Here is a 14,813-nt window from a genome sequence, read left to right as displayed (position 1 = left end):
GTGTGTGTGTGTGTGTGTGTGTGTGTGTGTGTGTGTGTGTGTGTGTGTGTGAGAGAGAGAGAGACAGAGAGAGTTAGTGAGAGTGTGTGTGTGTGTGTGTGAGAGAGAGAGAGAGAGACAGAGAGAGTTAGTGAGAGTGTGTGTGTGTGTGTGTGAGAGAGAGAGACAGAGAGAGTTAGTGAGAGTGTGTGTGCGTGTGTGAAAGAGAGAGAGAGTTGGAAAGTGTGATGGTGTAAGCGTCGAGATTGTGAGGATTGGCAGTGAAAATGATAGCATGGCTGGCATGCAAGAATGGGTGTGTGTATACGTGTTTGTGTGTAAGAGAGTGTTACCCCCATTAATGTCTATTAGAGTGACTTTGTACGCAGTGTGTGTGGGTGTGTGTTTTAGTTGTGTGTCTGCTGTTGCAGTTTTGGAACTTGAAACACGATCTGCGAGGGCAACAGGAAATTGCTGGAGTGGATGTGAGGGGCTAGCAATGTGACATGGGACAGGTGGGTTGGGGGTGCAGGGTGAGCTGATGGAGGGAGGAGGGGGAGGTGAAAGGGGTGGAGGCGGCTGTCAACACGCTGTCGCTGGAGGGTAAGAGGGACAGGAACCGTTAGCAAAGGATTAGCAGGCGCGCCAAGTTTAGCCCCACAACCTCTTGCCTTTATTTTCATGGTCAGTGAGAAGTGGGGCAGCCGCACTCCTCCTCGACACCCGCAGGACGTCATGTTGGGTGTCGATTCTCAGTAGCTCAGAAGTAGATTGAGCAGAGGCCTGTACTGCAGAGCAAGTTCAACAAACCCAGGGAATATTTAGTTTATTCGGCTTCACTGCCACTAACAAAGGAGATTGCGTTTAGTTGTCGCACAAAGCAGGTTATTAACTCAACATATAAACGAAGAGCACATAAAAGGGGCGGAGTTAGCATCATATGACCAAATATAAACACAAAAAAATCTTCCATTGGCAGATCTTCACATTTCATAAACTCAAAGCAAACTATGTTATTAAAAAAATATGAAGAAAATAAAACAAGTGGCAAGCGGAAAAACTGAAGAGAATGTGAAAGTGCAAAAACCTGCAGTTCCTAGAGTGTCCACTTGAGGCTGACTTCAGCAGCCTCAGAACAAAAATTTGTTCTGAATAGCTCTTTTCTTTATCGGCACATACTGAAGGAAGGGGTGGTTTTTATAAACGTATCTGTTATAATGTTAGGAAGAATAATACTTCCTCATAATAAGGAGCATGGCTGGTCTAACTGACAGGCTGGGACTTTGTAGCTGTTTGTCAGATGACTTAAAACCCACCTCAGCTCCAGCTCTTTGGCTGTTATAGCTTGACTGAAAGTGAGTTTGAGGCAGCATTTCCAATATGGTGATTGCCACCGATGGGCTTTAAAAGTCTGCTTCAGAAACCAATGGGTGACATCACTGAGACTACATCCATGTTTTATACAGTCCATTACTGTTAAACACACTCAAGACTAAAATTACACAACTGCTTTAATAATATCTTTCACTTTTTAACAGTGCTAGTGACTCAACAAGTATTCCTCCTGGTGTTGGTTTCAGACTTTTTAAAGTTACTCTGTTGTTTTAAAAATCAAAACTCCCCACGCAGAAGCTTCTTAGCTGCTCCAACTGGAGGCTGGCGTTATAAGCAAGCACCTGGAATCATTATCCAGATCTGCTACAAAAACTGAAAGTCTCATTCTAAGGGCAGAGTAGCAGTTGTGTCATTATTCCAAAATTCAGTGTCTTTATATATTAATCCCACAAGTAATTTCAGTTTTACTCTCCCCGTCTGTGAAACAATTAGCGCGTAGGTGGCTAAAGTTCTATCACCAATGCTGCAACTCCTACTGGTGACAACAATGGTCAAGTTTGAGTATATATTGATGACACAGCATAGTTTCATCAGTACTTTCTTGTAACTCAAAGTAGTAATGCATCACTTGAGACTAAATGTATCACAGTACACTCTGCTAACTGTAGTCACTTTACATGCCGTTTCTGTCTGTCTGCTTGAAGGTCTGTACAAGACAGCTTCTTCATTTGGATCTAACATCCAACGAAGCAGAGGGTTTTTTGTTTTTTATTTTATTGAAACATGTCTATATCTAATCTGTCATCTCATGTAAAGACATTAGCAAAATGCGCTGGCTGCATTGGCAGATATTCTTACTTTACAAGCTTTTCAGGCCTTATATTTGCTTTTCATATCTCAAAATGAAATATTGATCTGGACTTGTCAGGAAAATGTGGCTTATAGTAAGTGTAATGAGATATTCTGATGAGAAATCAGACACATTCACTCGCCAAGATTTGAGTTTTTGTGGTGCACTGATTTAATGTTGGCTCAGCTCAGTGCATTGACACATTGGAAGTGTGAACCCAATTTTGTAGATTATGCTGTAGCATGAATGGTCATTTCTGTTACTTGATGGCTATAAGTATAACTGTATAGTGTTGTAAAATCATGAAAATAAAATTCTGGCTTTGACAGGACTTTGGAGTGATCATCCTATGTCTCACTTCTGTACATATAGCCCACCCTTGCAGACCCCAGTGCAGTGCTTTTTTAGCCTTCCAGCTGATCGCCTCCCCACCGTACATTTAACTCTGCCCCTATCAGTCATCTGACCACGTATCCACATGCCGACCCCCTAACAGCCCTCACCATGACCCAGCGGTACATATTTCCAGATCCCAGTATGGCCTGCCCTGTCACAGCCGCCCTGCCGATGTGATGAAGGTGCTGATGGGTTCTGCCAAGCCCATCGACATGCCTGTCTAAAATTAGCACCGGTAGTTTCCTGTGCCCTTTAATCCTTGGCTTTAGAACCACGAAAAGGCCAAGCCGCAGACAGGAAGAACGGTCATGAGAGCCCCCCCGGCACTCGACATGCCCTGCATACCCCCAACCCTATCTGTCAATCACAGTGCTGCCATGACATCACAGCGGCCCATTCTAAGAATAAGAGCTTCCCAGGCTTGGCTAAAGTTGGGTTTAGGTTTTGATGTACGACATCCGGAGCATGTAGAGACCTGTCCCTTCACCTGCAGGTTCACAGGTTTGATCCCTGGCAGCAGAGCAAGTCTGTATCTGTTACACTGGCCTTGGCAAGACATATAATCCCATCCTGTCCAGACAGCATGCCTGGCGACTGTACATTTGTGCTTTTAATGTCTCAAATTGTGAATTCATTGAATATTTACTGTACCTATTTTATTTAATGTGAATACTTAATACCTTGCATCTTCTCTTTTATTTTATTTGGGGTTGGTCAACATTATACCTCATAGATATTATGCCATATCAATATTTTTTAACCTCACTTCTTGAGGAGGCAAGTAGTAATCATTTCCCTCCTTCTGGATTTATAAGCAACAACGGCAAATTAATAGTTAAAATCCGGAGGGAAATATGGCCGTATTTCAAGATGAAACAACGTATTTGATAACCCATTAAACATTAGACATTAGCTAGCGTTAGCACTCAACCACTGCAAGCTAACATTGCTATTATAATCATAGGTGCATGGTTGGCTAACTTCACACAGTTCTGGTTGTCTCGTGTAACACAAGAGAGTGGCCTAATGCTAGGATTAGCTTTTGTGTAGTAGTTGCTAACAGGTAATCACATTGATTGTCTGAATTACTCCCCAATGTCCATTCAAATCTTTACTATCCTTAGTTATAATTTAGCAGCTTTGATTTCTATGATTTCCTCAGTATAGCCGTTTTCACATATGCACTCCGGATAATATCTAGATATTTACAGGAGGACTTCTCCGGAGATTCTCCTGAACTAGCAGTTCACATATGCTCCTCACAGCGGGGGACTATCCCTGTCAGAGGGGAGGGGGCGCGGGGGGATTTCCTGATGTAAGACATGACGTAAATAAACAACGCGGAAGTAGCGGCCGAAGCAACAGAGTCCGCTACACGACGTTATAATGAGAATATTTGCCTTTATATCAATGCTATGTGTAATCCAATGGAATGACAACATCCACAAAAGAGAGGAGAACAACATACTGACGAACAGAAAACATAATGCAGCCGTTTAATAACGTGCACGGAGATCGTAGAGGTCGTGGGCAGACACTTTATGCAGTCACTGTATATAAACGTCATTCTCTTTTCATTGGCTGAAATTGAAATCTCCTGAGTATATGCTGCCGCGTTCAGACATCAGCTCACTCGGATATTCTGCGGATAAAATACTAGGGGTCTGGCCGGATAAAATCCGGGTAAAGTCTGCGCGAAAAATGCGGCTGTTTGCGTTCACACATAGCCTAAAGAACCTCCGGGTAGCCAGAGTTTTTCAGGAGATTTCCGTATGTGTGAAAAGGGATTATGACTTAAAATCACAGCAGTATGAAAATATCCTTTTGATAAGAGTATTTGGGTGTCACATCTTGAGCCTTTAGAGTCACTAATTACTTCCTGCCGTGTTAAGATTGTAAATGTCCCGTGTCTAAGATGTGGACACCAGCAAGTTACAAGACAGCTACTTTTATTCTATTACCATAGTCTTTTTTACCGCTGCCTAAACTTTAGAGCAATACTTTTGAAAACTCAATGGTTGAACCAAGACGCATAGACCAAGCAGGTTACCAAATAGATGGAGTTAGCATCTTAGCAAAACCATCAGGCATGGCTGAAGAAGATTGATTGCAAGACTGATTGGACAACATTCCCTTTTACATTCATACCAATGATGCAAGATAATGAACTTCAGAAATAGCAGTGTCCATCCAAGAGGAAGTCACATGCAACCAATAGTAATTACTGTAAGATTGTTTTGCATTCATATTTGTGTGGATCCCTTTTTCTGGGGGGTGCAGTGACTCCATGGTTGCAACAATTATTGAATCAACAAACATCACATTTCATTCCCAGCCATGAGCCTTCATTCTGGAGATAATGCCTGTTGATCCACAGTTCCTCTATGCTTCCTCATATAATTCAAATGGATTGGATATGGTGTTCGATTACAGACTGATAGGAGCGTTATCACACATTGCCCTGTACAGCATATCTGCATTAATCCTATGATGAACTCTTGACTCTTGTTTCCATTTAGTGCAGCCAGCGAACCACATGACCCTATAAAGTATTAAGCAGGGGAGGAAAAAATGAATGAATGATGACATCATTATATGTCAGTATAAAATCCCACAGAGATTTGCCTGGAGGATTACTTGGCATGAATGAGTACAAAGAGTACGCCTGTATAAAACATGAATACTCAACAGAGTTTTCATTTTTTTAGCCAAAGCTACTTCTATTTGTTCTTGTTTTTCCTCGTGGTTATGCAATTTCTTCTGGGTGAAATGGAAAATAAAGAGCACGAAGATCCCATCTAACAAAATGATGCCTTACTTTGTGTACTTTTTGGTTAAAGTAGGATTGAAGCAGTCACATTATTATTGAAATGATTACCCAGGAAACAGAATCTATCACCTGAACTGGAAAGTGGGCAAAGGAGAGAGTGCTGGCACCCTGTGAAAAGTTTGAGTCTTCTTATAAATCATTTACGTCTGGATGTGAGTGTGCAGGTTTGGCTCTTTGTTACATAGCCAATGATTCACTGGTTTTGTTCAGCCGCATGCCTGGTTGTAGTTCCAACTCACACCTGAGAAAGACATGTCTGGTTTTCCAAAGAACATTCTTGATATCGCAAGAAATGAACTCATCATGGGAAAACCAGCGTTGTTATCCTGAGATAAATAAGTGATCTCTGGAATACAACCTAACTTTAATTGCCACCACAGGAAAACAAAGCTACACATGAGGGGGTCCAGTGTCTTGCTCAGTGGCACCTCGGCAGTGCTCAGGTGTTCAGAGAGTGAACTGGCACCCCTATCCAGTTACCAGAGCAATTTCCAGACTTGGTCTGGTAGCTTGTTCTGACCCTCCAGTTCCCAACCCAAGTCCCTACAGACTGAGCTACTGCAGCCCCATTGAAACGTACAGATGTATGGCATCTTCATCTCATTTTTAAGACACTTATTGTAATATCTTGAAATATGATGATCATCTGGACTTGTCAGGTGAATGTGGCTCATGAGAATAGTGAGATCATTTAAACTGGAAATCAGACACTTGGTTGGGTATGAGTTCCTTACTTGATTAACTTGATGATTGAAGCGACTTTAAGAAGATAATTACAGTGAGGATGATGATTGTGTTGACTCACTCTCACTCTTTACTTCAATGTAGGGACTTTACTCCATGACAAGCACAAACACGCTGCACTCATCAAACACAAAGCAGACAAAAAGATCTGAGTGTGAGTCAGTCCTCTAAACTGCCTTTTTTAGAATCACTTAACGCCCACACATCTATTAGCTTTAATCTTGTTTTGATGAAATGGGTTTTCATTTTCCAACTTTTGTTATGCATTTCATTTAGATCGGTTGACTGACTTTACGTATGCTATTATTTTCAATCAGGTTTTACTTTTCATCTCACAATTATGACACCCTACCATTATATAGATTAACTTACCGACTGTTTTTTATGTGCATTCACCTTGTCTTTTTGTAATGCAGTTAGCTACCTGTCTGCTGTTGTTGATCTGTGTGTGTGTGTGCGTGTGTGTTGGGGGACGTTAGTGCAGAGCAGGCAGGCCTCTGCAGAGCTGTGAAGCGAGTTGCTGCTTGCATGTGAACTCTCCGCTCCTCCTCCCTCTTCTGCACTGCGAGTCGATCTCCTCCTGGGCCTCCAGGTCTTTACAGGTACACTCTGCTGCCCTCCCTCTCAAACAACACCGTATCTGGCTACTTTCAGCTCCTTTGATGCCTGAACACAGTGGCCCCGCCTTCAGGAAGCGCCAGAGGGATTGTTTGTGTGAACCCAGAGCCCTCACCACAAAGCAGCACCTGGAAAAACCAGTTGACGGTGTTTACAGCGTGACCGGAATCACTTTGTACCTGTTGAGTCGCATTTTGCAGCTCGTGAATGATTGTCGCAGAGAACAGAATGTCCATGATGCTTTGTTATATAAGCATCATGGGACAGGGCACACTGATTTTGAACTGGAAATTTTAAGTGGGAGATGTGTCGAGCGCTGCAGTTAATGAATAGCGGGAGCTTTGTGAACAAGCCTCGTGATTCAAGGCAACTTTTTGTTTGTTTGTCGTGACTCTGCCGGCTGGTCCGCTGTACTGCGGGTGAGGGGACACTTACAGAAACGTGTTACTGCAGACACAGGACGAAACACACAGCAATGAACTCGGTGGAAAAACAGTCATGGAGAGCAGAAAGTGTAGACAAAATAGCAATTTATTAATAACTTATCTTTTTCTTTACATTCGTAAGAGAGGAGTGTGGAGCAGGGTTGGCAGAGGTTTACCAAGATGGCACCCCCCCGGAAAGAGGCCTTCTCTTTAAATGGGGGGGGGGGCACTTTTCCTCTCTTATCTTCACAAATAAAAAACTGCATTTAGCAGAATTTTCCCTGAAGAGGTGAGGAGAGCAGCGCCTCCTCCTTTCTCTCCACACATTGGAGACTTTTAACCCTTGTGCACAGATCAGGATTACTCACATTAACCTTCAGAGAGACCCAGACAGCACATGATGGCCATGCTGACTCAAACATGCATAGTGGCCAATTAAATGCAGACATGAAAAACTGCTTACGGTTGGATTGTGGCTATTTCAGAAAGGTTCTGTGGGTTTCTATGGAACTGAATTTTGGTGTATTTCTCTGAAAGCTAATGCACAAAACCTTCTGAGGGCAAAAGTAAGGCAAACAACCAAGGTGACTTTGATTTGTGAGGGGGGGGGGTGCAAAAACAAGGCCATCGGCTGAATTCACACGTAAAGCGATTATCAAATATATTACACATGTACACGTTTCTGCACAATTCTTCTTGATTTTTGGCATAATCAACTTAAACATACTGATCAATATGCAGTTTGCTTTGCTTACATAAAAGTAGAATATGAAACAAAGAGAATCTTCAGTACCCAATTGTTGCAAAGGGCGAGTATATATAGTAGAGCAAGGCTTGTACTGTACTGTCTCTTATATTAAGATATATATACACAACGTATAAATGTTGGAAAAGACTCCACAAATGTAAAATTGAGTCCAGTATATAGTGTGCCATTTGAAGCTGGGGTGCTTTAACCCCACACAGGCAAGTCTTCACAGAAGACAAAGCGTACAAATCGTCTTGATGTCTCGGGGGGGGGGGAACGAGTGCTAGACCCCCAAAACTGACCATACAAAAGATTTTTTTAGATCTGTCCAGTTTGAACAATCTCGTCTCTTTGGCACACCAGCCCAGGAGCTTTGAAGCGAAACACACAGCTGTCCGACTTTCATCTGATACAACAGATACAAAAAAAGAGAGAAAAGACCCCAGGAGTCCAACGGTTATATAAGATCGAAGACAGTATCTGCATTCTTTAAATGACTCTCTTTCCCCTTTCACTGTCTCTTCTCATTTATTAAGAAAGCAGCTGCGTCTCGGCCCAAACTGCTTCGGCCCTCCGGTAACGTTGCTCAGCAGCAGTCGCCTCAAACCAGCTGTATCAATGCCATCTCGCCAGACGACGGAAAAAAGAGAAAACTTTTTGCAGCTTTTCCAACAGGAGGTGCATGAGACCTCCGTTTCACGTAGAGGAGCGTTTGAGCAGACCTCACGTGGACTCCAGGGGGTCCAGCTGGAAGACATTATGGTTCGTTGGGGTGGTGAAGAAGAGCGGCTGGCTGGGCGCCGCTATGCGGTTGTCGCACGGGCTCTTCAGGCCCAGAGTGCGCTCAAAGTCTAGGAGCTGGCCCATGAAGTTGAAGTTGGGAGAGATGTTGGATTTTTTCGTCTTGACAATGTCGTAGGCGTCGTTCATGGACAGGTTGAGCTTCTGCATCAGGTAGGCCACCGTTACCGTCACAGAGCGACTGATGCCGGCGAGACAGTGAACCAGGACGCCGCACTTCTGACCTCGAGCTTCGTCTGATGGAAGAGAGAAGGGAGGGAAATGTTATAGACTTCAACTACTGTACCAACCAGGTAAAGAGCAACATTTTAAGCATTTTAATAACTACAAAATGCAATGCTTCTTTGATCAATGTAACTTGAACAACGTTGTCTGTTTTGTCAAACTAACAGTCCCAAACCTTCAAATAATGATAATAAGCAGAAGATCTTCCTACTGCGGCTCTAAACGAAGTCTACGGGTCTGATAATCAACTGATATTTTGAATCTTTTAAATGGATGTTTAGATCTGTTTAGAATGTATGTTTTGAAAGCTCAAGATGCAATATTAGATGCACTTAGCCCCTTTACACGTGATTCAAAAGTGCAGACAAACTAATCAAAACTTCTGTGACATTTAAGTTGAGCTGTATTGAAAGTTGGAGTGGATCCAGGCAAGAGAGAGAGAGAGCACTGGAAGTTATTATCCCGGCTTTCTCCCAGGCGTGTCAGTCAACAAACAGGGGCTGCAGCAGTAGCAAACATAAACAGAGCAGACATTCTTTTAGGTCTTTTTTTTTTTTAAGCCTGGAGTAGCCGGCTGGGAAATTGACTATTACGGTCTATTAAACCATTCTTCCGCTCGCTAGGGTTACTCCGACAATGGTGCCATTTGGGCGTGTAAATGTAGGAGTCATGAGGGCAACCCTGTCAAGGCGAACAGGATGTCAACAGGGCCTGTAAATGGCTCCTTTTGTAATGTGGAGAGGAGAGAAAGAGGAGGAGGGGGGGGGGCAATGCCATGTCCTAGATTACTTTCATTGCCACTTCCTTCCTGTTGCGCTCGAATTACCGCCCTCCCCTTGTTCACTCTCCCCAGTTCTCCTGTTTCAACGTCGCCCTTTGTGCTGCAATTACACAAGCCCCGGGACAAGAGATAGGCCAGGATGTCTTCCATTGAAGTCAGGGCCTTTTGTACACACGCACACACACACACACAGAGTGCATTTTAGCCTGTGCACCATTAGAGGCAGACTTGTGTTCCTCTGCCTCGCACACAATGGCCCTAATCTGCCCGCTCTGTGTCCCTGCCTGAGTGACTGATAAGATCACAGCCAGGGACACCTCATCTAATCTCAATTGCACAATAAGAACATAAGAACTTCCTGGCAGCGATAACACATATCACATTAATAAGATTATGTCCCCTAGTATCACCTGCCGGCCCACAGCTTTGTCTGCTAATGCTCAAAACAATCACAAAGGTCGCCGAAGTGATAAAGGGACGCTTAGTGAATCGAATAATCAATGAACCAGCTGCTTCCTGCTCAAAGAAGGTGACTGTTTGTCTTTTGTAAACACATTTGAGTTTGATACTGTTTGTCAGACAAAACTGGAATTTAAAAAAAAAAGAAAAAAGACAGAAATGATTCATAAACATCACCATGCAGTTTAGTCTATAATTAAAAGAATCACGATTTGCAGGTTTAAAAAAAAAAAAAGTAAATAAGTAGGCCTGTGGCTAAACTGCAGTCAGTGTATTCAGATGCTTACCGATGAAGCTGATGGCCTCTGGGAAGAACTGGGACAGATTCTGGCTCCAGTGGTCCGAGATGGGGATCTGCTTGTACTTGAACTCCCCCGCGTTCTCGAAGAGGTTGGGCAGGTTGGGAGTCACGTTGAGGATGTACTTGATGCCGTACTCCTCCAGCACGTCCAGGTTGGTGGAGTCCTTGGCGCAGCCCAGGTACAGGTGCGGAAGGATCTCCACCGGGAAGGAGGGCTGCGGGTTGGACAGCGGGCTGCCGTCCGAGTCCGTGGCGCTGCTCGGGTCCCGGTCGATGTCAGACTCGATGTCTGAGGAGTCGGAGCTGATGCGCAGCCCGCCGAGGCCCAGCACCTGCGCGGTGGGGGAGCTGCTGTTGGAGGAGCCGTCCAGGTTGGTCTCGCACATAGCGGGATACTCGGCCTGGAATTTACTGAAGCCACCTGGGGAAATGCAAAAGAGACGTGCAATGAGTTAAAGGGCTCTGTGTTTATGTCTCACACTGCAAGAATATGCATCTTAATTTAGAATTCAGACACGTTCAGCTGCACGTTTTTACCTTCCCTGCAGTAAACAGAGCCTACACGTGCTATGCAGTTTTGCATCTCAATTAAAGTAAATAAAGGATCGACCTATTGCTGATTAAAAAGGTGAATGTAAACATCTGAATGTAAACAACCCCCATGATAATAGACATTAGATTTCCCATTAAACGCCGGCTATAATGCGACTCCTTCAGTCTCCGCAGCGCTCTTTGCGGGTTTGACTGAGGAGCAGGGGCCCTAAAATGTGAATGAACCGCACTCACCCTCCAGGTAATAGGCCCTGTATCCTTCGTCCTTCATCCTCCTCAGCAGTAAACCGAGCACCGAGCCCCCGTCCACATTCTCGTTCCACTCCCGGCTGTACTCGTCGTACAGCACGATGGTGTCGGTCTTGCACCTCCGCACGAACTTCTCCCGGTCCTCCCCGTCAGAGAGCAGCGACCTCACGGGCAGGTTCCCCTTCTTGAGTCTGCGGAGCATGAGGCTCGGGATGGCCACGTTGATGGCCGTCTCGACATGCGACGACTCGTAAAGCTCCTGGGCCCGGCAGTCCATCACAAGCAGGCCGTCCCTGCGCGTCTCCAGCTGCTCCCGGAGCCAGCCCACCGTCTTGCTAATCGCCATTACCGAGTCGAGCTGGACGACGGGCTTCAGCTTGTCGAGCATTTATACGCAGGAGTTTAAAAAAATTTATTGGAAGAAGCGAAGGGTTTGGATGGAGTTTCTTGGCTGCAGCTCGACAGAGGCAAGCAACCAAGAAAACAGGTCTGGGATTTGTTTTGTTTTTAGTCCGCTGCTCGAAGGGCCCTCGAGCCGCTTAGGAAGCCAAAAAAAAAAAGAAGAGGAGAAAGTCAAAATCAGACGCATAAAATGTCACTCCGAATAACCGTCAGTGTCCCGTGCGCGTTTGAGAACGAGGCTGATGAACAACAACGCGAGTCTCCTTCACAGATTCCCCGACTGCGGGCTTCCGACTCAGGCAGTCATTCATGCATCTGTCCGGACACGGCTCGTGTTATTTATCAATGAGTCACACCGACCCCTGCGACCACTCTGACGCTTCCTCTGCCGGAAAATAGCTCCACGGATGCAGGTGCTTTCTTGTCTGATCCACGGTAATTTTGAAGGTGGAAAAGGGTTCCTTTCGAGGGTTTTCGTGTGTCTCTTCGGGTCCTCCTGGTTCCCTCCTCCTGTGTCTGTCTGTGTGTTTGTCTGCGCTGTGAATCGACGCTCTGCAGGCTCTCTGGCTCGAGTCTGCTCTCTGCGGCGCCAGGTTGCTGAATGGCTACAAACAGGAGGCGTCTCATTGGATACATTATGTCGACCGGCCAATCAGAGGAGGCACAGCGGCGGTCGCCTTGGAAACGGGGGCCGGATGAAGCGGCCCCGTGTTGATGAATTGTTAATGAGTTTGTCATTCACAAAAACGGAGAGGAATTTCCGCTCCGGATCAAGTGAGTGCAAACAAACAGAAGAACTGCAGGGAGAAGGAAGGAAGGGAGGGGGGAGGGAGGAACGGGGGGGAGAGTGGCCTTTACTTACACCGAAGAAGAGAGAGAGGGAGGGAGTATCAAATAAGAGGGCTGTCATAATGACTTTACATTATTAAGTTTTTCTGGAGCTTTTGAAATTGAAAGATGAACCATTTTGGCAACAAAAGTCACAGATGAACTGTTATCACAATCACATAACACCTAAAAGTTAAATCCATTAAAGCATAGATTTATAGCCTATACTTTTTCTTTGACTTGTAGCTTTTAAAGGGGTCCTAAAAGTAGTAACATAAACATTCAAAATGTAATGTGCTGCAATAAATAAAGAAAACCAAGTGTCATATAGACCTTCTTTTTCTGATCTGAAATTCTTTTAAAGGACATAGGCCTACAAATTGAAACACAGAAAACAATGGGAAAATAATACAACATATTGATACATCACTTGGGACAGAAAGTGGCTATATCAGCAAGTAAACTAAAGTCGTCATGTAATGAAAGAAAAACATAACTAAGAACAGTATACTAGTGGATACATATATGCACACATGTACAGATAGATATAACTTAGTTATCCACATACTCAAACATACAGATAGGCCTACGTATAGCCTACAGATAATAACACCCCTATGAGCTACGTATACATACATGCCTGAAATTAAAAGAAAAAAATGCATCCAAGAGACCAAGTTCCATATATTCCAAATGTGAGCCTTTTTTTTTAGGGAAAACATGCATAAAGAAAGCAATAACACACTTGTTTGTCCATGTGATGACATAACTCTGGATGTTTCTTTCCTTAACCTGCTGACTTCCTGCTGAGGTAAGAAACTCTTGTTTTCTCTGGCCTCCATCCTTGAGATCAGAGGTCAGCCAAACAACAAGTGGTACCAGATCTGTCCGGTAACCCCCAACTTTCACTGAACAGGACATTCTTCCTCTAACTTAATTTTACTTAAACTCAAGTGAACATTCTGGCTTTTTCCTCATATGTTACCATAACTTTATGTTTTAATGCCTAGATATATTTTAAGAAACACCTACCAGTGTGGCTCTAACACTTTACTGCTTAAGAGAGTATTCAGTCTGAATGAATGAAAAAAAAACACCCATCTAATTATGCTTGAAAGATTGCGTACACGTGGTAAACCTACTAGTCTCTATGGAAATGCTAGGGAAACAATTATAAATAGCATTAGACTGCAGACTGTGCACCTTTTCAATGAAGAGCATCACAAATAAACAGATGAATGACAATATAGCTCAGTGTCCTTGTGAGCAGACAGCAGCTCTGCAGCTATTTCTGTCCATGCAGCCTTCACTGGACTGAAGAGGCTCGTCTGTGTGGGTGCTGTGTAACGTGTCACCCTCTCTTTCTCAAACCAACATGGCTCACTCAACTAGATGGGCTACTAATCAGCTCGATAATCCTGTAACACAACTGTAGAAACACCGCCATAAAACTCACGTCAATGCAGCTCATGCCTTTATAGTGTGGAATAAACCAACAGGCTACCATTATAATATTTTACTATCTCTACAGGGGAAGTGTTGGATTGTTTCCTCGTGAATGAACCGGATCTCAGGCTCCTTCACGCCCTCTTGACGCGCACATCTTCGGTCCATACGGCGCTGCTGATCGGCGCTGATCGCTTCCCATTAATGACCTCCTCACACAAACTGAATGCATATGCGCGGAAAACAAAAGGCAGCCTCTCCGCCGGGAGTGTTTTTTTTTTTTTTTTTTTTTTTTTTTTAATCGCTGCAGCCGCCTGTAAACGCACACAAAGGGTTTTAATTGATAAGCTGTTGATTTAACAGGTCTGACACTTCATGTCCAGACTCAGGAGGTTTCATTGACTTCAGACTGCAGGACAAACAACACAGTCTTTACATTAAAGCCGATACTACAGCACTGATCTACTGTCATGTGGGAGTACAAACAATGTGCTATATCGCAGGTGTTATTTTATAATTAAAAATCCCAGACCCATGCAACGTGTTTTGACACGTTTATTCTTACACTTGTGTTTATAGGGACATCTTTATCTTATTTTTTTAAAAGTGGTCTTTTAACCCTTACATATGCGAAAATGAAAAGAATAATGAAGTTGCATTTTTTTTTTTTCAAACGGACTGTATCATAAATACATTTATAAACCCAGCCTTTATAAGCTTAGATGACACCATGAGTAGAAACTGTCCGGGATCAGAGTGCATGTAGGTGTATTCATTGTCATGGAATAGAAGAAGTCTGCTTTTCCACTTTGTGCTAATCTGCCCACCAAAAAATATATATGTT

At 43.9% G+C, this 14,813-nt stretch overlaps 1 protein-coding gene across 1 annotated transcript; it reads right to left on the bottom strand.

The window, feature by feature from the left end:
- Window positions 1-7,265: 7,265 nt before the first annotated feature.
- On the bottom strand, window positions 7,266-12,304 carry dusp6 (dual specificity phosphatase 6). Its single transcript, XM_061035992.1, has 3 exons — window positions 11,279-12,304; window positions 10,479-10,913; window positions 7,266-8,962 (listed from the first exon to the last, which is right to left on the bottom strand). The coding sequence occupies exons 1-3, from the start codon at window positions 11,679-11,681 to the stop codon at window positions 8,649-8,651; spliced, it is 1,152 nt and encodes a 383-aa protein (XP_060891975.1). The 5' UTR covers window positions 11,682-12,304; the 3' UTR covers window positions 7,266-8,648.
- Window positions 12,305-14,813: the final 2,509 nt, after the last annotated feature.

Source organism: Labrus mixtus, chromosome 4, assembly GCF_963584025.1.
Source record: "Labrus mixtus chromosome 4, fLabMix1.1, whole genome shotgun sequence".
Lineage (NCBI taxonomy): Eukaryota > Metazoa > Chordata > Actinopteri > Labriformes > Labridae > Labrus > Labrus mixtus.
This window is presented reverse-complemented; position numbering and strand designations above follow the sequence as displayed.